Raw genomic sequence first — 25,343 nt, 5'->3', positions numbered from 1 at the left:
ACCACTATGGAGGTTCCTCAGAAAATTAAAAACAGAACCACCATATGATTCAGCAATCCCACTTACAGCTGTATAGCCAATTGGAGACATGGAAACAATCCAAGTGGCCATCAACAGATGAATGGATAAAGAAGATGTAAAATATACACATTGACTTCTTGAGTAAGGGTAAATGGTAGGTAAAATGTTGGGATTTTGCATATCTGAAAACGTCTGTAAGTGACTGTCACACTCCATGAATATTATGGCTGGATAAAAAATTCTAGGTTGTAAATAATTTTCCTCCACAATTTTCAAACTATTGTTCCACTGTCTTCTAATTTTAAGGTTACTAATGAGAAACCCATGAAATCTAGATTCAGGACCCTTTGGGTATGTTCTGCTCAGAGAAAGTATTTAGGATTCACTTTCTTGCAAGAGTTCTCATATTTCACAAGGGTATACTGTGGTGCTTTTTGCTATTAGTGCTGGGCCCTTGTGGGGTGTGGGGGGGATCTTTTACTGTGGCCACTCCTGTCCTTCAGTTCTGGAGAACCAGAATATGATATTTCTTCGACAAAATGCTACCTTCAGTTTCCTTGGACTCTTTTTGAGGTACTTATGTTGGCTGAATATTTGATCTTCTGGAATTGTGTTCCAAATTTCCTACTTTTTTGTTTCTTTTTTCATCTCTGTCTTCTTATTCTACGTTTGGTGAGATTTTCAGTTTTATCTCCTTTTCTGTTTTCTTCTTTTCCTGAAGTCATGTTTTTCATATCTAGGATGATTTTTTTTTTCAGCATCTGTCCTTATTTATGACTGAAGCATTACCAAAGATGTACAAGCTCTGTGTCAGTGGTCTGAGTTTACTTTAGGGGCCTCACTTTAGGGTAATGGGATAAAGGCTCAATTCTTTCATGGGAGGAAGCCAACGTTTCAACATACGGTTTGCTTTTCTTTGGGGCCAACTCATTTCTCCAGAACAGCATCTTCTTTTGTTATATATATAATTGCAATTCTTTTCTGAAAGTATTTTATTTGTTTCTTAACTGTGCTGGGTCTTTATCTCTGCACAGGCTTTTCCTAGTTGTGGTGATGGGGAACCACTCGCTGGCAGAGGAGTGGAAGTGCAGAGCTTCTCACTGTGGTGGCTTCTGTGGCCTAGCACAGGCTCCAGGGCACGTGAGCGTCAGCTGCCGCGGCACAGGAGCACATCTGCTCCACGGCACGCAGGGTCTTCCCAGGCCAGGAACAGTACTGGTGTTCCCTGCACCGCAAGGGAACCCATTCTCAACCACTAGACCCCCAGAGAAACCCCAGAACAGCATCTTCTCATCTCTTCCCTCAGGAAAATAAGGTCCCCTGTCAGCATTCATCTCACAAGTTTATTTCATCCACCTGTTTCTGTTTTCTACAAAGTACCTTGGCTCCACCCTGAACTGGTGCAAAGGAAACTAACTCCTCACATGCAACTTCTGAAGGACCTTGAAATACTAATCCTCAGGCTTCAGGGACGTATCCATGGGGCACTGGATAAGTCCAGCGCACTGGATTCAGATTCCAACACCAAGGACCTGAGCCCTCCCTCTTTCTAGGCCTGTCCTGGGGATCAAGTGACAGAATGGAGTAGAAACACACCTCACAGCAAGAGGCATGTCACAAGTCTCAGACATTATTAACACAAGTGGTGACGTTGGGCAGGTATTCTAAACATCATTGGTAGTTCCTTTGTTTTCCCGGGCAGGTCTACTTGAAAGGAAAATATAACTTAAATGAATCATGCAAAGATATTGATACAACTAAATTTGTTGCAAGCTGCCAAAGTTTTAAACTTTTCTATACAACCCTGAAATGCTGTTAATTTAGTTGCCTTGCGCCCGACTGACAGAGCATTCTGGGCCTCTCCAGGGCCCTGCACACAGACAGCAACTCTGGCCCCAAACAGATGAGACTGGTCTTGGTCTTGATGCTTTGTGTGGTCAGCAAACCAGGCAGGTTAATTGGGTGAGAAAATGGATGGATCAGCAAGTGAAGCTTGCTTTTTAATCTAAAGCATCCTTCAAATAAATTCCTATAATCTATAATCAAAACATAAAGCCCTGACTTCTGACTAGGGGTTACAGCAAGGAAAAACAATGAACATATTTAATAATTTTAGTATTGTTTTTGAATCTAATAAATTAATTCAAACTGAATTTAGAAAAGGCAGAGGAATCAGAGATCAAATTGCCAACATCCCTCGATCATCAAAAAAGAAAAACTTTTGCTTTACTGACTATGCCAAAGCCTTTGACTGTGTGGATCACAATAAACTGTGGAAAACTCTTCAAGAGATGGGAATACCAATCCACCTCACCTGCCTCCTGAGAAATCTGTATGCAGGTCAAGAAGCAACAGTTAGAACTGGACATGGAACAACAGACTGGTTCCAAATTGGGAAAGGAGTATGTCAAGGCTGCAAATTGTCACCCTGCTTATTTAACTTATATGAAGAATACATTATGCGGAATGTCAGGCTGGAAGAAGCACAAGCTGGAATCAAGATTGCCAGGAGAAATATCAATAACCTCAGATATGCAGATGACAACACCCTTATGGTAGAAGGCGAAGAGGAACTGAAGAGCCTCTTGATGAAAGTGAAAGAGGAGAGTGAAAAAGTTGGCTTAAAACTCAACATTTAGAAAACTAAGATCATGGCATCTAGCCCCATCACTTCACGGCGAATAGATGGGGAAACAATGGAAACAGTGACGAACTTCATTTTCTTGGGCTCCAAAATCACCATAGATGGTGACTGTGGCCATGAAGTTAAAAGATGCTTGCTCCTTGGAAGAGAAGCTATGACCAACCTAGACAGCATATTAAGAAACAGAAACATTACTTTGCTGACAAAGGTCAATCTAGTCAAAGCTTTCGTTTTTCCAGTGGTCATGTATGGATGTAAGAGTTGGACTATAAAGAAAGCTGGGTGCTGAAGAATTGATGCTTTTGAACTGTGGTATTGGAGAAGACTCTTGAGAGTCCCTTGGACTGCAAGGAGATCCAACCAGTCCATCCTAAAGGAAATCAGTCCTGAATATTCATTGGAATGACTGATGCTGAAGCTGAAACTACAATATTTTGGCCACCTGATGCAAAGAACTGACTCATTGGAAAAGACCCTGATGCTGGAAAAGATTGAAGGCAGGAGGAGAAGGGGGTGACAGAGGATGAGATGGTTGGATGGCATCACCGACTCAATGGACATGAGTTTAAGTAAGCTCCAGGAGTTGGTGATGGACAGGGAAGCCTGGTATACTGCAGTCCATGGGGTCTCAAAGAGTTTGACATGGCTGAGTGACTGAACTGAACTGAATAAATTAATTAATTACACTTGGATTGAATAAATAAATTAATTACATTTGGACAGGGCAACAGTTGCTTTTTAAATTGGTAGAATCAACTTTGATTGATGAAACTATGATTAGGTTTAAAGGTATTCTTCAACACTTAGAGCTTTTCATTTTAAATTCTTTTTTGTTTAGAATACCATATAGAACTTTAAGTAAAAAAAAAAAAAGATTTTACTCCACTGTTGCCCATCTTGGTACAAGTTCCATTATTGATCACAATATGTTATCTTACCCTGTTCCATAAAATAAAAATCTAAATCTTTAAGTAAGCTTTGCAATCAGCCTTGTTGCTTTCTACGGGTGACTTCAGAGAGTGTTCTGGCCTAGCTCTGTATGGCTCTTGGCATAGAGGTGCCTCTGGCCCAGAGATTTCTTGCAGGAAATCTAATCTGTTTTCAAGTTCAATTGGAAATTTTTTTTTCACAATTTATTAGCTAATAATGATGAGTTAGAGCAGAAATTCCCTCCTATTATTCTCTGTGTCTGTCTCATGAAGTGCGATAGCCAGCATCTGGCTAGTGAGCACCTGAGACGTGGTTGGTTCCATCCAGGATCTGAACTTCTAATGTAAGCAGCCACCTGCAGCCACTGGCAAATGTGTTGGGGCAGAGCTGTCAGCTCTGTCATCACAAGGGATCCGAGCCTCAAAAATCCAGCAGGGGCCTCGTTTTCCAACAGGACAGTGGATAGCCCAAGATGTTTTTTGACAAGAGTTCCCTTTTATATCCACAAATATCAAGGATCTGTACACAGAAGTGGTTGTACTTTGAGCACACATTGATTGAGAAAATATACAAAATTAAAAAAGCGAATAAAACAATATCTTTTTTGGGTCTTCAGTAAATTTGATCATTATTCATGCCAGCGACATGGCTGTGCTCCTGAGATCAGGTGTGTGTGAGGTGTGTTTTCTGTTCCCCAGGTGGACAGGGCTTGTGCTCAAATGGATTCGAGGAACCCAGGGAGTAACTCTGCGCTCAAAGGCTAGAAAGCATCCTTCTAGAACTGAAAGATGTATACATTAAAGAGGAATTGAAAGAGAAAAACAGCAAGGAGAAAACTGCATTAGATGTGGGGACACCTTGTAGTCAGTTAAGCTCCACAGGGTGGGGGTGTTTTCTGCGCTCTGGGGTGCGGACGCTCTCCTTCATCACCCCTCATCATTTGGCCTCAGATCTTAAACTCCCGCTATTCAGGGATCTTTCCTTCAGGAAAACAGAGTTTATCTTTGGAGCCCCTTTAAAACCTGGAAAGTTAAAAACTAGAGCCCCTCAGTGTTTCACATTGGGCATCAGGGAACAGCTTTGTTTAAACACTGACACCCTCCTGTGGCTGCAGAAACAGATGGACCCCCTTCCTGAGGTTGCTGAGCCCCTCCTCCCCTCGGCCCAGTTCTGCAGGAGGTGCCAGCGTCACAAGCCACAAGCAAAGGCTGCAGGAAGGCCGCTGCCCCCCTCCCTCTCCTGAAACCCACAGCGTAAGTGAGAACGTGCTTGTTCCTGTTGCAGAAACCGCAGCCACCGCCCCAGAGCCTCTGGTTCTGCAGCTCTGGGTCGTCTGCCGCCTGGCAGGGAGGATATTACATAATCATCTCTGCTGTAATTAAATATGAACTCCACAGCATGGATCCAGAGGAAAACATATTTGTGATTTTTAACCTGTTTTCCAGGGTGGTTCTGCTCCCCAGAGACATGGAGGACAGAAGAGAAGCATTCCTTTACTGATGAAGCAAACCCCGAGTTATTGAAAAGAAGCTTAAATGCCGAACCTATACATTATGAGTTAGCTTCAAGTAATGTGCTCAAGGGCTTCCCTTGTGGCTCAGCTGATAAAGAATCTGCCTGCAATGTGGGAGATCTGGGTTCGATCCCTGGGTTGGGAAGATCCCTTGGAGAAGGGAAAGGCTGCCCACTCCAGTATTCTGGCCTGGAGAATTCCATGGACTAAGTCCATGGGGTCACAAAGAGTTGGACAAGACTGAGCAACTTTCACTTTTCAATGTGCTGAAGCACTGATGGACTGCGTAACACCAGTTCTTAAAATAAGTATTTCTAGATATTGCTCTAGACGGCATTAAAAGTGATCCCCCAAGTACTAAACCTTGACGTTTTGATTAAATGTGTTGTTCTTCAGAACTGCCACATACACCTGGCCGCAGAAGGTAACTGAAGTGCAGGCTTTTTGCTCCATCCTGAATGATCAATGGTGTTTCACCAAGTAGTTCATGAAACCAGGCCATTCCAGGAGCAGCACGGCCTTGCTAACACCTGGGTGGCCTTGCTTGTTATTATTGCTATGTAGTTGCTAAGTCGTGTCCGACTCTTTGTGACCCCCATGGACTGTAGCCTGCCAGGCTCCTCTGTCTATGGGATTCTCCAGGCAAGGATACTGGAGTGGGTTGCTATTTCCTTCTCCAGGGGATGTTCCCAACCCAGGTCTCGAAGCTGGGTCTCCTGCATTCGCAGACAGGTTCTTTACCACCGAGCCACCGTGGAAGCCCCTGTGGTCTTGCTGGCATGATTAATGAATGCAAACAAAGCATGGACCATTGACTGAAAATAGGTATTACTTTTTCTGTTTGGGAGTGGGGAGCCCATGAACCAATCCGAGACTGTGCAATAAGTTCTAGCTTCATGTTTAAAAACAAAACCAAAGGGTAGCTCTTGCAAGTGAGGCCACAGAGAGCCTGGTTCCCGGCCCAGCACCCCTGCAGGGAGGACTGTGCTCCCGGCGCACTGACATTTACCTGAATGAGGTTGGCAGCTGGGTTCCGTCTTTTCTCAAAGTGTTTCTGGCGGTGCTGTTCTTGTACTTTTAATGCAAAACCTGAGCCAAGAATGCCCTGTGACAAAATACAGAAATAGTGCTTAAAAAAATTTCCCCCCAAAAGCATCATTAAATAAGACAAATATTAAAAAAAACAACCCTTTAAACAGAGACTGAGAAAAGACAAACAGTATGCAACCTATCCATCATCTCACTACTTATTAAACAAACATGATTTCCTCTATTATTATGCCACTGGCCAATGGCAAGTGGCTGGACAAGAAACAGGATGACGTCTGTCCTTCAGGAAATCACCAGGTGCTGCCCTCCAGTCTCTTAGGGTGTAGGAGGAGGCCCCACAATTCCAAATAAAAAAATACTTTTGTGTGGCCCTCTCTGTGGCGTTTCTTTACACCTAAGTTAGAGAAAACAGGCCTATCCAGTGACAGATGAGGGGGATTTAAAATCTGGAGCTGTTACTGTCTCGTGGATGTGGACTAGGGAGCTATTTTAGCACGTTGATGGCAACGACTACAGTTTATACTTTCCGTTCATGAAAGGGTGGGGGAATGATCTTATTAAATTTTAAGATCTGTTCATGATGCTATAATCCCACACCTACCAAAGGAAAGCAAGTGGGGAAGGACAGTTATTTAGATGAGACCCACAGACACTCAGGTTTGGAGATGTTTCCATTTTGCCTATTTGTCCAGCAAAGATGAGAGCACGGGTCAATGCAAAGCACATACTTATTCTCCCGAGTCTTTATTTTTTAAAGTGAATTATTTCACCCATTCATTAGTTTTTGTTTGTGCTGGGTCTTCATTACTGTGAGGGCTTTCCCTAGCTGTGGCAAGTGGGGGCTACTATCTAGTTGCGTTCTTGGTCTTCTCATTGCAGGTTCCTCTTGTGGAGCCTGGGCTCCAGGCACGTGGGCTTCAGTAGTTGCAGTTCTTGGGCTCGAGAGCACTGGCTCAGTAGCTGTGGCACACGGGCTTAGTTGCTCCTTGGCACGTGGGATCTTCCCAGATCAGGGATTGAACCCCTGTCTCCTGCACTGGCAGGCAGATTCTTCACCACCAAGCCACCAGGGAAGCCCCTCTCCTGGGTCTTAATCCTCAGAGTCTTAACACTCAGAGCACGCCTTGCCTTCTTGGTTCTGGCTCACCCATTAGGTCTGGGAGCTGGTAAAACTAGCTTGATCCTTCTGTGTTTATACTGACTTTTTGGCTGGTTTGCCTTTTTCTGCATATCGTCTCCATCTGCCAAAATCCTGCTCTCTTGATATGTCCCCTATTTTCAGTTGGCCTTGGTCTAAATTTGTGGACTCAGGATGCTTCATGTCAGCCTCAGGTTGAGCTTGGTTTCAGAGTTCACTCAGTCCAGTCTCTGGGCTGTCTCTCAGCCTCTACTTTATTGGTGTGGGAAGCAGAGCCCCTCTGCTTTAGAGTCTGGGATTTTACTTGCTAGCTATAAATTATTAGCTTTTTATTAAACTTCAAGGAATCTAACCCTTAGGTTACAGCCGGGTATCTTATGAGCTGTAAGTCAGTTCCTTGCCATAGGTAAGGGACGGCTGTTTTTCTTTTCTTTATGTGTTTGAAGTCACTCAAAGATAGTAAGGGCTATTGGAGGGGGTGGTGTGTCTCATCCTTGGGACGTGTTAGGTCTCAGTGGATGACAACTTGATGAAGATATTTTTGGGCTCTAGATAACCTTTAATCTTCCTCCTTATCTTGAGGTGGTTTAGTCGATAAGTCATGTCTGACTCTGGAGACCCCGTGGGCTGTATAGCCTGCCAGGCTCCCCTGTCCATGGGGTTTTCCAGGCAAGAGTACTGGAGAATTCTACTTATCTTGAGATTCCACAATTCTGAGTACCTCTGTGATGACAACCAGGTAATAAATAACGCAGCTATGTTTAAATACAGTTATACGATGATACTATTGCTGTTAATGAGCAGTGACGGACTCCCTCATCAATCAGGACGCGAGGCTGTGCTGTGAAATTAGAAACGACGTCACAGGGTCTGTTTTCCATCGCTCTTTCTCAGCGACTGTCTCCTGCTGTCTGAGGTTTTCATCTCAGGTTGTGACTGAACAAGCTAAGCTTTATGAAAACCTGGTTTGTAGGATTTTATTTGTGGATTTAAACATCTCCCTCCATTTACAGGTTATAAAAATGGACTTCAGTTTCCAAATCCAAAGCAACTCAGTTATTCACAACTCCAAAATTTCCTTTTGCTCCTTAAGACCATTTAGGAAAGGTTTATTTATTTTCCTTTTAATGTCATTTTTCATGAAGCTTAAACACATAAGAGACTATGAAACAGCAGAATTTATAGCATATATTTATATTATGTATTTATATTACATGCATAGATGTGTATAATCCACTCATAGGCAGCATAATTTAGTTTTTGTAGAAATTGAATTAACAGCAATGGCTACTATTTTTGAGCATTCATTATGTAAATATGAGGTTCAGAGTTAAATCCCTTTTGGAAAATGAAGACAGGCCCTGCATAACACGCATTGAGCACCTGCCAAACAAACTAAAATGTGGTGAAAATCAGGCTGGCATTGCTTAGAAACACACACGAGTAGATGGCAAACGTGGGCTGCAGGCCTCTTGAGCCAGACTGTACATTACAGCAGTCCTGACACCGGCTCTGCTCATCGTCTGGTTACGGCTCCCGTCCAGTCCTCCTCCATCTCCCTCAGTCCTCAGCTCAGACACCGAAACACAAGTTTGTTAAAAATAAAGCCTGCTGTGTGAAATATAGCTAATGTGCCATCCCTTCAAATTGAGACTGACAGAGACACATTCTCAGAAATTGAGTTTTGTCTTAATTCATTTCCTAAGGTGAGACAGACTTTGAGGTTTTAAGCTTTAGAAGTTCTCCATAAACATCAAATGGAAATAAGATGCCTTGGCAAATATTTAAAATATTTATCCCTTGTTATCTTTCAGGTTAAAAGAGCTGATTTGTACCCTGTACTTGGCAAACAGGTTAAAGATATTCTCAGCAAGAGAGAAGCGAGGGTCCGCAGGTGGAGACAGTCTGCCCAGGGCAGTGGCGACTTAGGCGACTTGCGCTTCTCGGCTGAGAATACTGGAGAAGTCTCCTTATCTTGAGGCCCTGGGATGGGGCCTTAGGGAAACAGACCCCAGTGGAGGCGGTGGCCTGCATGCCTGTGTGATGTGCAGGAGAATGCCTGTGTGGTGTACGAGAAAATCCTACTTCCAGGGAAAGACAGGGCGGCTCTTCTCTCTCTTGGCCCTTTCTTTCCTGGGTGGAAGGCAGGCCCACCATCCACTCTGACTTTCTTAGCAAAGTGCCCGTGTTCCCCTAATTTCAATCCGATAGCACTGCTGCCGGCAGGTACACTGGACATACTGGTGTTTCCAGCCACCTTTTTTTTCCTTTCTTCTTTTATTAAAGGTAGACATGAACCATCTTTCATTCATTCAGTAAGAACTCAGCACCTACCATGAGGCTGCAGTGAAACTCTCCATGGTAAAGTCTACTCTGCTTGGCCCAGTGAGGGGATGCTATGGGTGAGTGAGATTTTGATTTCCAACACTAATTGATTTAATCTGCATATAGAACCATAACCACATTATTGGGAAAGCTTCTCAAGAATGACTAATTAGTCTCTGTCCCTTAACCTAACAGCAGTACAACTGACTCTGCCATGACGGTCCAGGGTTTCAGGATGGAGGCGGGCAACCTGCTGGGTGGGGCGCAGGCAGGGCCTGGAGATGGCTGACCTTCCTGCGAACTGGCCCAGGTCTTTACACCTTTGAACACTTGTCTCTGCTCTGACAGGCTCTTTCTTCCGTCCCTTGCTATTATCTCTTCCTGGTGTAGTGTCTGTTCTGCCAGCCTACTTCCACATCGCTGTTTATAATCCTCGAAGAGATGTGAAACTACAGAACTCACCTTATCAGACTTTGCTCTAAATTAAAGAGGTGATGAAAGACCTTGATCTCTCCTGGGAAGGCGGCGGACACTGCTGCCCTGTGAGTGAGTCGCCCCGATGTGGCCCCTTGCTGTGTCTGTGATTCTTCGAGGGATCACATGGGCTGTTATACATGTGGCCTCAGGATGAGTATTGAACCCAACAGCGGCAGGTCTTTGGCACCATTATTTTGGGAAAAAAAGCCCAAGACTGCATTTTGCTGTTTCTGAGGTGTTTTCCGGTATGGAATCTGGTTGTCATGTGGGTGTCTGTTCTGCATGGCTGAGGTTGCCGGGTTCACGTGACTCTGGATGGACAGAGGCTTTCTGTCCTCTTTTCCACTTTCTCTCAGCAGGAAACACCCACATATTGTGAATGTTTTCTTCATGACAAATACTTGACTTATGTTACATCATTGGTCTTCAAAAACTTTCTCTGGATGCGATAACTATTCATACATGACGTTAATAAATGTACTCAGGGTCTGTTATGGGCTGACTTGTGTCCAAAATTTACAGGTTGGAGCCCTAATCCCCAGGACCTCAGGGCACGACCTTTTTGGAGAAAAGGTCTTTACACAGGTGATCAAGTTGCAGTGAGCTCACAGGGTGGGCCCTGACCCACTGTGGCTGGTATCCTTTTTAGAGGAAACCTGGGCATGGACAGAGGGAGACAATGTGGAGACACAGGGCATAGACGGTGTCCATGAGGCCTGTCTGCATCCCTCCTCTGGGGCCCTCGGAAAAAACCAGGCCTGCCAGCTCCTTGGTTTTCAACTTTCACATCCAGAACCACGAGAAAGAAAGAAAGTGAAGTTGCTCAGTCCTGTCCGACTCCCTGTGACCCCATGGACTGTCGCCCACCAGGCTCCTCTGTCCATGGGATTTTCCAGGCAGGATTACTGAAGGGGATGGCCATTTCCTTCTCCAGGGGATCTTCCCGACCCAGGGATCGGACCCAGGTCTCCCGCATTGCAGGCAGTCGCTTTACCGTCTGAGCCACCAGGGAAGTCCCAGAACCATGAGACAATTGAGTTAAGATAAGTCAAGCCAGAGAGTCTGTGACACCTTGTTACAGCAGTCCTAGCAAACCAACACAATCACACTTGGGGAGCACGGGACCAAACCCGAATTCAAAGTGAGACCTGATACCTGAGCTCATGCATGGTCCCTGGGGACCCTTCTCTGACTTTGGGTGGTCTGGGGTGCAACCAGCCAGTCAGCCTGGAACTGAGCACTGGCCGTGGGAAGGACAAAGCGTTTGGGCAGAGGTGGAGTCCCAGGAGCCTCAGGCTCTGGTGCTGAAGGCCCCACCCCCTTGGCCCCTTGGAGGGGTGCCCTGGGGTCTCTGGGGCCGAGGCTGAGAGGTGAGCCTGCCTGTGTCTAGAGCAAGACGGAGGCTGTGGTTCCTTAAGTAGCATGGCGGCCACGGCTCTAACACGCCAGCTTCTGGGCTCCTTTCCCCCCATGAGGGGTGGAGTGTGCGAAAGAGAGAGCTTGGGGATGGAGGCAAATTGTAATAAATATTTTCACAAACTGCCTTTGAAGACACAAGAGGATAAAACAACCAGAAAGACAGGCTTCATCCACTCAGGAGAAAATAATCAGAAGCTTAAGAGAAGATAAGTGTGCTCTTCATTCTGATACGATACAGAAACTGGTGGTTAACAAAAATCAATGATGGCACAAACAATAAATCATCTGACACTTTAAGGACCCCTTAAATCCATGTGCTTCTCACTCAAGTGGATCCGAAGAGGTAAACACTTCACGTGGGCACATGAATCTCTTCGATAGCTCACACCTCACACACTTAACTGGTGCCATCAGTTTAAGAGGAGGACAGTTTTAACTCTTCACACCTATTTTCAATGTATTAGGAGCATGTTGACTGAGAGGTTAAATGTCTCCAAGGGAAGACCATTTTTATAAATTATCCAACTAGCTATATGTAGAAAAGTCAACATTATATCAGAAAAATGATACCAGTAAACATATAGCTATGTTCCAGGGCATACTTTTTAAAGAAAGCTCATGCTAGTAAACCTCTACAATCCAATTGGAAATGCTTAATTTTTGCAAAGATACTCACAGCAGGAAGTGCAAAAAAAGAAATGCCCAGGAGTGCGAAGCCTGCTGACAGCAGCCTTCCCAGCCACGTCAGGGGGGTTTTGTCTCCATAACCGATCGTGGTCAACGTTATCTAAAAACAAATAAACAGGACGTGCAGCTTAAGTACTTGAGAGGAAAGTCAGGACCCAAGAACAGTTTCCACTAAATCATTATTCAAGCAGTCTGGCTGGCACATTTTATTACTGTGCTTTAATTTTCCATGACACATAACAGAACTTCTCTTTGCCTAAGGAAGGGAGTAACCTACATACTTGTTCCTCCCTTACAACACGATTTTCCATCTTTCCTAAGTGCATTCAAAGAAAGGCTAGATTAGTAAGTGGATTACCATCAGTGATACAGGAATGATAACACCATGGCTTTAGGACTGGATCAGTACACTAAACAGTAATTTATGTTAATTAAGTCTATCCACTCATTTCCCTGGCGGGCATTTCCTGAAGGCCTGGTGTGTGTAGGGTGTGTGTTTTGATTTGTAGTGGAACAAAAATGAGAGGTGCATAGCTCCTGTCCTGAGATAATTTAGGGCATAAGAAGGGAAGTATGTCACACACAAATCATTAAAACACAAAATAGGGCAAGACAGGTATTATGCTGAAAGCACAAATAATCTGCTGCTCAAATTCAGAGAGATTAGTACCAGCTTGGGCGAGTTGCAGAAGCTTTGTTGGGAAGATGTCATCATGCCTAGGCTTTGAAGGAGGGGTAATGTTTTGAGAGACAGAGATGATGGAGTGACCCAGGGAGGGGATACAGACGAGCAGCTGCGCAGCAGTGGGATAAACAGGGTGGGTTTTGGAATGTGTGCTCAGCTGCACTGGCGCTAACCAGGGAGTGTCTGAGAAATGATCCCTGGGTCATGTCTCCCCGATGATAAGCTGCTCCAGGGGCTGCTGTGTGCCTTAGAACAGAGTTCTGGCTGTGCTCCGGGACAGATGAGGCAAGCCTGACCTGGGAGAATGAGGGGGTGATTGAATCGGAACAGTGGAAGCGAGATGGTACGAGGTGGAGAGTAAAGAGACAAGCTGAAGAAGAGCAATGGCAGCACATCCATAGATCATCCAGAAGGAAGGTGATGACAAAACCAACAGGATTTGAAAATTTCAAGTGGAAGATGTGGCCCCATAAATAGAAAGACGATAACAAGAAGGAGAGGGCTTGGGAGCAAAGATGAAGAGTGACTTTCAATGATGGCTTTTCAAATATTAGTACATGGCTGATCTAGACATTCTGTGTGTATGTGTGTGTGAGCTCAGTCATGTTCGACTCTTTGCAATCCCATGGACTGTAGCCCACCAGACTCCTCTGTCCATGGAATTTTCCAGGCAAGAATACTGGAGTGGGTTGCCGTGCTCTCCTCCAGGGGATCTTCCCGATCCAGGGATCGAACTCTTGTCTCTTATGTCTCCTGCATTGGCCGGTAGGTTCCTTACCACTAGCGCCACCTGGGAAGCCATGTTAGCAAGGAATTAAGAAGGAGAGCCTGAGTCTTAAGACTTGAGGTTGGCTTGAGATGTGGATTTTGGAATCAGGTGCTGAGTGACTGTGGAAGCTCTGTGAAGACATGAGGTAGCAAAGATTGTGAAGAAGGGGTGCAGGACACCTTCTCAGGAAACCCACACATTTAAGGGGCAGAAGGAAAAGGAAAGCCAGAAGAGAACATTGTTTCAAAAGCAGGGGGACTAGGAATGGGTTATGTAAATGGAGACTCAACGGAGAAGAGAGCTTCACAGAAGACCAGGTGAGCCCTGGTGTCACAGGCTTGTGGAAAACAAGGAGAATGAGGACTGAGAAGAAAGGTAGACACAGGGACAGGGTCACCAGCGGTTTCTAAACAGCAGCAGTCTTGGCCATGTCACCTTCCTCAGCCTTGGAGGAGGGAAACCTGTTGAGAGGCAGAAGTGGTAATGGAAGGGACACTGTGTGGTGTAAACCCTCCAAAAGCATCCAGCTCAGCTGACCCCCCCTTCCTAGACTCTCTTCTCACCTTACTTTCATGGTTTTCCCTTTACATCTTTGTTGTTGTTGCTGCTCATGCATGTCCGACTCTTTGCAACTCTATGGACTGCAGCATGCCAGGGTTCCCTGTCCTTCACTATCTCCCAGAGTTTGCTCAAACTCATGTCCTTGAGTGGGAGATGCCATCCTCTGTCATTCCCTTCCCTGTCTGCTAACCTCATCCTCTGTCATTCCCTTCTCCTCCTGCCCTCAATTTTTCCCAACATCAGGGTCTTTTCCAATGAGTCAGCTCTTCACATCAGATGGCCAAAGTAAAGGAGCTTCACTCCTTCCAATGAATATCCAGGATTGATTTCCTTTAGGAGCGACTGGTTTGATCTCCTTGCAGTTCAAGGGACTCTCAAGAGTCTTCTCCAGCACCACAGTTCCAAAGCATCAATTCTTTGGCTCTCAGCCTTCTTTATGGTCCAAATTTCACATCCATACATTACTACTGGAAAAACCATAGCTTTGACTGTATAGACCTTTGTTGGCAAGTTAAGTCTCTGCTTTTTAATATACTGTCGATTTGTCATAGTTTTATATCTTTGGTGGCTTCTTCTACGTGGCTCATCCTACACCAGTCAACCTTTGAAGAGTAGATTCTTAAGGTTTGCTTCTGGGTCTTATTCTCTTTTTTTTGAAAAATTCTGTTCTTTAATTCTTCCTTTCTCTTCTATTTCCTCTTTTCTCTCTCTTGCCAGGTGATCTGAAATGTTCTCAGGATTTAAATGCCATTTTTATGAGGAACACACTGAGTTTCTACCTCCTGGTCAGACCACTCTTTTGCACTCTGGATCCACACATCTGCAACTGATACTTCTCTTTGGATTCTGCCCAGTCATTTAAACTGAATATATTTAAGACAGAACTTCTATTACCCCCAGCCTGCTGTGCCAATTACATCCCTTCCCAATCAAGAACACCACTGTCAGGAATTCCCTGAGGGCCCGGGTTCAATCGCTGGTTGGGGAACTAAGATCTCACAAACCTCAGGTGTGGGCTGCTCAGTCGGAAGCCTCGAGGAACCCTTGCTGCTCCTGCCCCACAGGCCTCTCTCTGAACCCCTCAACAGGTTATGATGCTTCGATATTCCCAGCCCTCTCCCTTCTCTCTGTCCTCATGGGCACCATGGCAGATCAGGCTCTGTAGCAGTCACGTTTAAACGGTACTTTTCTCAGTTTTATTAAGGGATGGTTGACGTGCATCACTGTTCAACACGTATACTTGGTGGTTTGATTTACATTTACTGTGAAATGATGACCACAGCAGGGTTAGTGAACATCCATCATCCTGCAGAGATACTTTTAAAGGGTAACACTTTTCTTCTTGTGATGAGAACTCTTAGGATTCACTCTCTTCGCTTTCCTGCATATCACACAGCAGTGTTAACTACAGTCACCTTGTGGTACTGACATCCCTGGGGTTGGTTTATCTTATAACTGGAAGTTGGTACCTTTTGACCACCTTCCTCCACTCCACCTCCCATACCTGCTGTAACCATAAGTCTCTTTCTGTTTTTTTAATTTATTTATTTTTTAATTGAAGGATAATTGCTTTACAGAACTTTACTGTTTTCTGTCAAACCTCAACATGACTCAGCCACAGGTATACATGTATCCCCTTCCGTCTGAACCTCCCTCCCATCTCCCTCCCCATCCCACCCCTCTAGGTTGACACAGAGCCCCTGTTTGAGTTTCCTGAGCCATACAGCAAATTCCCATTGGCTCTCTATTTTACATATGCTAATGTAAGTTTCCATGTTATTCTTTCCATACATCTCACCCTCTTCTCCCCTCTCCCTATGTTCACAAGTCTATTCTCCATGTCTGTTTCTCCATTGCTGCCCTGTAAGTAAATTCTTCAGTACCATTTTTCTAGATTCTGTATGTATGCATTAGAATATGATACTAATCTTTCTTTTTCTGACTCACTTCACTGTATATAACGGGTTCTAGGTTCATCTACCTCATCAGAACTGACTCAAGTGCATTCCTTTTTATGGCTGAGTAACATTCCATTCTGTATATGTACTACAACTTTGAGAGAGTCATTTCCTAGGCAGGTTGATAAGAAGTCTAGGGGTCCCCAAGGAGAGAGAGGTCTGGGATATTCAAGGAGGAAAAAAGGACAAACGTTTTTACTTTTTTTCCTCTACATTCCTTAGGATTATATAACAATAATGTATCCTGCCTGAGGACAGTCTTTGGATTAAACCTTCTGGCCAACTCTGTTATCTTAAAATGTAAATTATGGGAGTGGGTCTGGTGAGGTCTTTGCAGCCTCCAGACATTCTTTGGATTCATTGGAGAGTATATAACTCCATTGCTAATACTAGCAAAGGGGGTACTCTTTTGCCTCCTTCTGATGCCTATGTCAGAAGCTTTCTCTATCTCCTTTATACTTTAATAAAACTTTATTACACAAAAGCTCTGAGTGATCCAGCCTCGTCTCTGGCCCCGGATTGAATTCATCTCCTCCGGAGGCCAAGAATCCTGCGTCTCATCATTCAGCAACAACCTTTCAACTTCTTTATCCATTCATCTGTTGATGGACATCTAGGTTGCTTCCATGTTCTAACTATTGTAAATAGTGCTGCAATGAACAATAGGATACATGTGTCTTTTTGGTTTCCTCAGGGTATATGCCTAGGAGTGGGATTGCTGGGTTATATGGTGGTTTTATTCCTAGTTTTTTAAGGAATCACCATACCATCTTCCATAGTGGCTGTATCAATATATATTCCCACCAACAGTACAAGAACATTCCCTTTTCTCCACACCCACTCCAGCATTTATTGTTTGTAGATTTTTTGATGATGGCCATTTTGACCAGTGTGAGGTGGTATCTCACTGTAGTTTTGATTTGCATTTCTCTAATAATGAGTGATGATGAGCATCTTTTCATGTGTTTGGTAGCCGTCTGTATGTCTTCTTTGGAGAAATGTCTGTTTAGATCTTTTTCCTACTTTTTAATTGGGTTGTTTGTTTTTCTGGTATTGAGCTGTATGAGTTGCTTGCATATTTTGGAAATTAATCCTTTGTCAGTTGTTTCATTTGCTATTATTTTCTCCCATTCTGAGGGTTGTCTTTTCACTTTGTTAGTTCTATGAAAAATGCCATTTGTAATTTGATAGGGATCACATTGAATCTGTAGATTGCATTTGGTAGTATAGTCATTTCATAATATTGATTCTTCCTACCAAGTAACACGGATTATCTCTCCATCTGTTTATGTTGTCTTTGATTTCTTTCATCAGTGTCTTATGATTTTCTGTGTACAGTTCTTTTGTCCCCTTAGGAAAGTTTGTTCCTAGATATTTCATTCTTTTTGTTGCAACGGTGACTGGGATTGATTCCTTAATTGCTCTTTCTGATTTTTCATTGTTAGTATATAGAAATGCAAGTGATTTCTGTGTATTGACTTTGTATCCTGCAATTTTGCTAAATTCACCGATTAGCTCTAGTAATTTTCTGATACTATCTTTAGGGTTTTCTATGTACAGTATCATGTCATCTGCAAACAGTGACAGCTTTACTTCCTCTTTTCTGATCTGGATTCCTTTTATTTATTTTTCTTCTCTGACTGTTGTAGTTAGGACTTCCAGAACCATGTTGAACAATAGTGGTGAAAGAGGACACCCTTGTCTTGTTCCTGACTTTGGGGGAATGCTTTCAGTTTTTCACCATTGAGAATAATGTTTGGGCTCCTTCATTCAATAAGAATGGGCTCCTTCTATGCCCATTTTTTTTTTAAACACATACAAGTGAGATCATACAGTATCTGTTCCTGTCTGACTTGTTGTACTTAGAGCTCAAGGTCCGTCCAAATGGTTGCAGTTGGCCCAATTGCTTTGCTTTCTCTGGCTAAGCAGCAGCCCCTCATGTGTACACCCCTTTCTTTGGCTGAGCAGCAGCCCCTCATGTGTACGCCCCGCCCTCTTGCTGACCCACTGTCACGACCCTGAGGTTGCTTCCATGTGTTGGCTCTTGAAGATCATGAGCCGTCCTTTCTCAATTGCTCTTTCTGCTTTTGCTCCTGCTTCTCTTGTTTCCTTCTCCACACACCTGTACAGGCTATCTTCTTACTCCTCTCTAAAAGTCCTGCAATTTGCTGTTCACCAAATTCAGAATAAATTCTAAGCTCTGAGCTATGGAGCACGTGACCCTGTCTCTGTGGCATCCCCACACCGTCCTGGCCTTCCCTCTGCTCACTGCACTTTGACCACAGAGTCCTTTCAGTTCCTTGAATGGGCGAGGCCATCCTTCTGCGGAGCCCTTGCACAGTCTCTCCCCTCAGCCATTCCCCCTTCCCAGGGCACCTTCTCATGCTTCAGATCTTGTCCTAAGCTGTGTGTCCTCAGAGAGGCCCACTTCCCACTGTCCACAGCAGGGCCACTGGTTTCTCTCTGTCTTGCTCGTTTCCTATCGGCTCTTATCACGAGTGGTGGTCTACTCTGCTTTCCCTCAGGCCTCATTTCCTCAACTAGAAGGAAGGACTATTTCTTTACTCTTTGTTTTCTAGCATGAAGCTTGCCAAAAAGTAAGAGGACTGCAGTTAAGTGTTTAGTAAATGAGTAAAGAACTCTTTCAAAAACATTGGTAACAGAGTGAGAAATTGGGGTGAGAACTCCTGGGAATCTCTGACGTGAGGTGGGGATTTCTAGGATGGATCTGTGCCCGTCTGCAGAGAGGCCGAGTCTGCAGAGGGGAGGTGGGGGCTCTATGGTGGGGGGTACCCGAGAAGGGGGCTTCCCTGACGGCTTAGAAGGTAAAGAATTTGCCTACCAATGCAGGAGACTCAGGTTCAATCCCTGGGTGGGGAAAATCCCCTAGAGAAGGAAATGGCAACCCACCCCAGTATTTCACCTGGGAAATCCCATGGACAGAGGAACCTGGCAGATGAAAGTCCACGGGGTCGCAAAGAGTCAGACATAACTCAGTGACTAAGCAGCAACAGCAAGTCGAGGGGGAGGGCACACGGTGGAGGGCTAGCCTTAGTCGTGTGGATGAACATATCCTCCACAGGGCGGAGACAGCGTGGACACAACATGAAGAGGGAGCAGGGCTGGAAAAGCTCACGGTGACTTCACCACCTGCAGCGAAGGACAAGGAGGATGACCTGCGCGGACAGAAGGGCCTGGAATGGGGAGGGCTCGCCTGGGCTGTGAGAAAGAACGTGCTCTGCAAACCAGCAGACAAGAGAACAAGATGCCACCGGCAGTCTCGGAAGGGATTCTGATTGCAGATAAAACACTCCTGGCTGCATCTCATGACAGGTTCATAACCTTAAATATGCAGGAAGGAGTTTAATCTGTTGCACCTTTTCTGCAAAACAGCTTAATCCTTTCCAGTAGTTTATTAACAATAATACACGGAAGGAGAAATTGCATGGTCTGGTCACAGCAATAATGTTGCATTTCTTGGTCTGCTTTCCATTCCAGTCACACATCTGAGTTGTTCTCCTGAGCCTGGGGCTGTGAGTGGGTTTTAATCTGCTGCCTGCAGACACAGCAAAGCGACTACATACTCAGTCCAGTTAAGAGTGCCTGCACCTTCCTTTCAAACTCAGGGCTGCCCCTCTTACAGCACTGGTGATGAGGTGTCATGAACCCTGAGAGTCACACCTGGGGTGCTCAGGGTGGAGGATGGTGAGACCCCTCCTACCCACTCCTTGTGCCACCAGGGCCAGGTCAGGAGGAGCTGGAGTGGCCCACAGCCCAGTCTGGAGCAACCGCTTCCTCCGCCCGACCTCACAGTCGCTGGGGTGTTGCTTGGTTGAGAGCCAGCCCAGGGACCTTTCGTTGAAGGCGAGGCTGGGGAAGGATCTAGCCCCAGGATGCCAGGGAGAGGGGGCAAGGGTTCCTCTGTTTTGTGCCTGTGGGGCAGATCATTTTGCTTCCTATGGCTGCAAAGGGGGAGACTGGGCCTCCTGCTATTATCCGGGGGCATCCCACTGACCCCCTGCTTGCCCTGGCTGCTCCCTTTCTAAGGCAACCTCTGGCTGGGCTGTGCTTAGTCGCTCAGTCGTGTCTGACTCTTTACAACCCCATGGACTGTAGCCCACCAGGCTTCTCTGTCCAGGGGGATTCTCCAGGCCAGAACACTGGAGTGGGTTGCCATGCCCTTCTCCAGGGCATCTTCCTAACCCAGGGATCGAACCCAGGTCTCCTGCACTGCAGGCAGATTCTCTACCGTCTGAGCCACCAGGGAAGCTGCATTCCATCAAACCATCCTGGAAGAGTCCCTAAACAATTAAAAAACACACTTTTTAGACGTTCCAATATCTCTTGCAGTACAGTTTTAGCAAAATAATACTTGAATTGGTTGTCACACGTCACGACTAGAGGGGGCAGCCGGCAGACCAGCCTGACGGGACGGGTCGGGAAGAGAGGGACAGGCCCACTCTCCCTGGCCACAGGCTCAATGGCGCCTGTGGCTTGTGCTGTCCTTCCAGGTGGGCATTTACTGGGAGGGGCTGCAGCAGGTGGGAGCAGCTCAGAGGAAGTTTTGCCCTCAACTGCAGTCATGCAGGTAAGGAGAGATTTTCTGAGAGTCTTTGGGGTGCAAATATTGGCAGAAAGGAGTAATTATGGTAGCAAACTCAGAGGTCTGCTCCAGGCCCCTTAGTGGGTTCAACAATCAAGTGTTTTCTCCCTCAGGAATAATACTGAAAAACAAATGTCAACTCGGGTCCAAGCTTTCCTCAATATTTTTCTTTAATGGGATGGCAAGTGCTGTGCTCCGATTATAATTTGGACATAGGTTAGGCTACAGTTAATTGTTTGCTTTCAAGAGCACAATTAATTTGAGACCAGGAGATATAAACCTACCTTCTTTTCTTCAAGCAACAAATCAACAAATATTTACTGGTCTGGTTTTGAGAACACAGTTATGAATAGCTGTTTATAGCTAATGCATTCATGTGAGCAAATTAAAAATAGACTATTTGTAGATTTCCACAGTACAGTATAATTTCCCCCTAAATGGGGTCCCTTTAAAATTATTTTTATTTTATTTAATCTTTTTTCTTCCAGTTTTATTGAAATATAATTGACACACAGCTTTGCAGAAGTTTAAGGTGCACAGTACAATGCCCTGACTTGAACACATCATGAAATAATTAACACGATAAGTTCAGTGAACACCCATCATCTCATATAGATACAGCATTAAAGAAATGGATATATACATATATATATATATATATATAGTTTTAAAAACTCTTAGGATTTACTCTGTTAGTAACTTTTATATATAATGCACAGCAGAGCTCATTATACTTATTGCATGGTACATCATATCCATGGCACTTATAGCTGGAAGTTTGTGCCTTTTGACTATCCTCATTCAATTCCTCCACCTTCCACTCCCCGCCTCTGGTAAACTCACATCTGGTCCTAACACCCTTTTTCTATTAGTTTATTTGTTTGTTTTGAGGCATAATTGACCTAAAGCCCTTTGTTAGTGCCTGTTACACAACACAGCAATTTGGTATTTCTATAACACTTTGAAACCATCATCAAGGTAAGTCTAGTTACAAGGTCACCATACAAAGACATTGTACAGTTATTGGCTATATTTCCCGCACTTATCCTTTACACCTGGGACTCACTTATTTTGTACCTTTCAATCTCCCTCACCTATTTCTTCCCTCTCCCTCCTGCTCTGCCCTCTGGCAACCACCTGTTTGTTTTCTGTACCTGTAACTCTATTTCTGTTTTGCTATGTTTGTACATTTGCTTTGTATTGTAGATTCCACATGTAAGTGAAATCATATGGTGTTTGTCTTTCTTTTTCTGACTTATTTTGCTAAGTGTGATCATCTCTAGGTCCATCCATGTTGCTGCAAATGGCATCATTTCATTCTTTTTTATGGCTGAGAGATATTCCACTGTATATATAAACATATCTTCTTTATCCATTCATCTGTTGATGGGTGCTTAGGTTGCTTCTATATCTTGGTTATTGTAAATAGTGCTGCTATGAATATGAGGTGCATATATCTTCTCCAGTTAGTGTTTTTGTTTTCTTTAGGGGTGGAATTGCAGAATCATGTGGTAGTTCTAGTCTTAATTTTTTTTGAAGAATAGCTGTCCTGGTTTCCATAGTGGGTGCACAACTTACATTCCCTCCAGCAATTCCTAAGGGGGTCCTTTAAGGGGGAAGATTCCTGTCAACAGTTGTCAACAATCTCCTTCTCCTTCCCTGCTCTTTCCTCCTCTCTGTCTGTTTTTCTTCTTTCTAGTCTCTTTTCTTCCCTCTTCTCTTAGCCCAAGTAACCTCTTGGGCTGCTTCCTGAGCATACAATTTCAGATAGTAGGTAGTCACTGAATCTAAGAAGTTAATTTTGACATTTGGTCATCTTGAACTAGTAGGTCAGAAAGATTTTCAATCTTTAAACATTGGAAACTCCACAGTGGTGGCATCATAAAATGCAGGTTCTGCTATGCCAGGGAGCTCAGGGCATTAGCACTCCCTACTGTCCTTCCAGGCTTGTGGTCAAATAAGTAATAACAGTGGCAGTCACAACTACCTAGTATTTGATAAAGTGAATCTACACGTCCTAGTCTCATTTGAAACGAGAAACTTTGTGTTTGGTACTATTATTTTCTTAGTTTTACAGCAATATTAAATGATTGCTTAATATCACATCTCTACTCACACGAACGATGGGGTTGGAACCCTGGTCTCCTGACTATAATACTGTTTTGTTTTTTTTTTAATATAGCATGTGCTCAATACTATTAGAAAACACTGAACAAAAGTGTCCAGAGTTGCACGTGTGACAATTTCAAGAACAGATGTCTTAGGGAAGAGTTCTCCAGGGATTCATGCCCAATATACCCCGTAAATGCCCCAAAGGTAGGCGTGGGGCTTGGAGAGGTTAATAACCACTAGACTGTATGGAAGGTATTGCCAGGGGTGTATATCTCAGTTTTCACTTGGTTGTTAACAATCCTGAACAGATGGAAGTAAAGCTTCTGATTCCATCAGGTAACACATTGATAGTAAGAAACACTTCTATTTACTGTGTCAGCAGACTTACTGAGTCAGAAACCAATAGCTTCTAAGAGGTGGCAGAAAACATTATGTCCTGGTAAACCTGATGGAAGGAGGGCTGATTCTCAGAAAGGTGACCAGTGTCATCAAGGACAAGGGTATCCTTGCTCTTTCCACAAATCGGCACCATTTCCTATTCTTAGATTTTGTAGGGGGATGAACTCACGGTAGACATATGGGCTGCATAACCTGTTGCGTGTGCATGACATACAGAGCCTTCTATATTGTTGCCTGGAAAAAGTGCCAGGTTTTTAGAGCAAATTCTAGGACTAACTGGCCAACACCACATCCTCTACATGCCTGAAGGTCTCAGGTGGAGGCTATATTCAGAGTAGGTTTATACCATCTGCTGCTGTTGCATCTTTAAAGAAAACCCATAACACCATCTTCAACTCAGTAAGAGTGGTAAATAAAAAAAGGACAAGTTGGCCTTCAAGGATAGGGTCATTACCAGGAAAAACTACTTTAGGAGGATGGGATCTTAAGTTATTTCAGAATAAATCTAAAGCAAATCAAAAGGAGGGAAGATAATAACAGGAAAGAAGGAGCTAATGATAAAAAATAACTCCAGGAAAACCTGTTCTTTGATTATTTCAGAATAAACCTGAAGTAACTGAAAAGGAGGATAGTACTAACAGGAAGTGATGTATTCCCAAAGCCCTTCTGCCCTGAAGTTGTAGGTCTGTCCTGAAGCTGTAGGTCTGTCAGGAGGGCATTGGTTTCTGCTCCTTTGCTGTAGAGGTTCCCCATATCCATTCATGCAGCCCCCATCTGTGGTTGGGCATCTGCCAGGGGCTTAACACCAGCCCTTACTAGGGGCTGAGTACTGTCATCTATTATTATGGGAATGGTTTCCAGGGACCAAAGTTCTCTGAATTGTTATTGCTTTGAGCAGTGCTGATTGTACTACACATTCCTCCTAAAGTTGGTTTGGGGACAGCATCTTTTTCATGGAAGAGTTTCACATATAATATTTAGAATTCACTGAATATTGTATCTATAGACTATAAATTGCATTTTAAATTAAATGTCGCTATGTCAGACTTTTTTTAAAAAAAATAAATGGGGATTTCTTTTTTTTCACCAAAGCCCAGCACTAAGAAATGCACCAAATGAGGATTCTTTCATTTCCTTCATTTCCCTATATTCTGGATGTTTCCTTAGTTAGCAAGGTGTGCCTTCCATGCAACAAGGACAGTTTTAACTAAAAAGATTTCATTGAGGTCTTCATTAACATATAATACAATGTAGAGTATCCCATGGGCTTCCCTGGTAGCTCAGCTGATAAGGGATCTGCCTGCAATACAGGAGACCCTGGTTTGATCCCTGTGTCGGGAAGATCCATTGGAAAAGGGATAGGCTAACCACTCCAGTATTCTTGGGCTTTCCTGGTGGCCCAGCTGGTAAAGAATCCACCTGCAATGAGGGAGACCTGGGTTGTGAAGATCCTCTGGAGGAGGGCATGGTAACCCATTATAGTATTCTTGCTTGGAGAATCCCCATGGACAGAGGAGCCCAGTAGATTACAGTCCATGGGGTTGCAAAGAGTTGGACTAAGTTGTGCGACTAAGCACAGTGGAGTATTCTATATTTGTTTTACTTCACATCGGTGACGTAGTATATCTTCTTCTTATAAGGATAGAACCAGTAAGTTCTCTTGTTTGCTTTTTATGGCTTCAGACAATTTCATTAATGAGTTAGTTAATATCAACAATATCACTGTGAACCAATAAGGCCTTTTTTTATTACTAGAAGCTCAATATCTTAGAAAATATTTGCTTCTGTAATCAAGAGTTGATTTTTTTGTGTTAAAAAAAGAAATATAATCAGGCCATTCAAAGATTCTGTTAAGTACAGGTTAGTGAAGTGAAGTCGCTCAGTTGTGTCTGACTCTTTGTGACCCCATGGATTATACAGTCAGTGGAATTCTCCAGGCCAGAATACTGGAGTGGGTAGCCTTTCCCTTCTCCAGGGGATCTTCCCAACCCAGGGATCGAACCCAGGTCTCCCGCATTGCAGGCAAATTCTTTATCAGCTGAGCCACTAGGG

The 25,343-nt window shown here is 44.2% G+C and overlaps 1 protein-coding gene across 6 annotated transcripts in view; it reads right to left on the bottom strand.

The window, feature by feature from the left end:
- Positions 1 to 25,343, bottom strand: part of KCNQ5 (potassium voltage-gated channel subfamily Q member 5) — a 588,020-nt gene that overhangs the window by 92,184 nt on the left and 470,493 nt on the right. For all 6 annotated transcript variants that reach the window (XM_043889971.1, XM_043889972.1, XM_043889974.1 and 3 more), the window contains 2 exons: positions 12,194 to 12,304; positions 6,118 to 6,213 (listed from right to left, as the gene is read on the bottom strand). In XM_043889971.1, coding sequence (XP_043745906.1) covers positions 6,118 to 6,213; positions 12,194 to 12,304 — 207 coding nt within the window. The remainder of the gene's footprint in view (positions 1 to 6,117; positions 6,214 to 12,193; positions 12,305 to 25,343) is intronic.

This window comes from Cervus elaphus, chromosome 28, assembly GCF_910594005.1.
Source record: "Cervus elaphus chromosome 28, mCerEla1.1, whole genome shotgun sequence".
In the NCBI taxonomy this organism is placed as follows: domain Eukaryota; kingdom Metazoa; phylum Chordata; class Mammalia; order Artiodactyla; family Cervidae; genus Cervus; species Cervus elaphus.
Note: the sequence above shows the minus strand (reverse complement) of the source record. Positions and strands in the feature narration are given on the sequence as shown.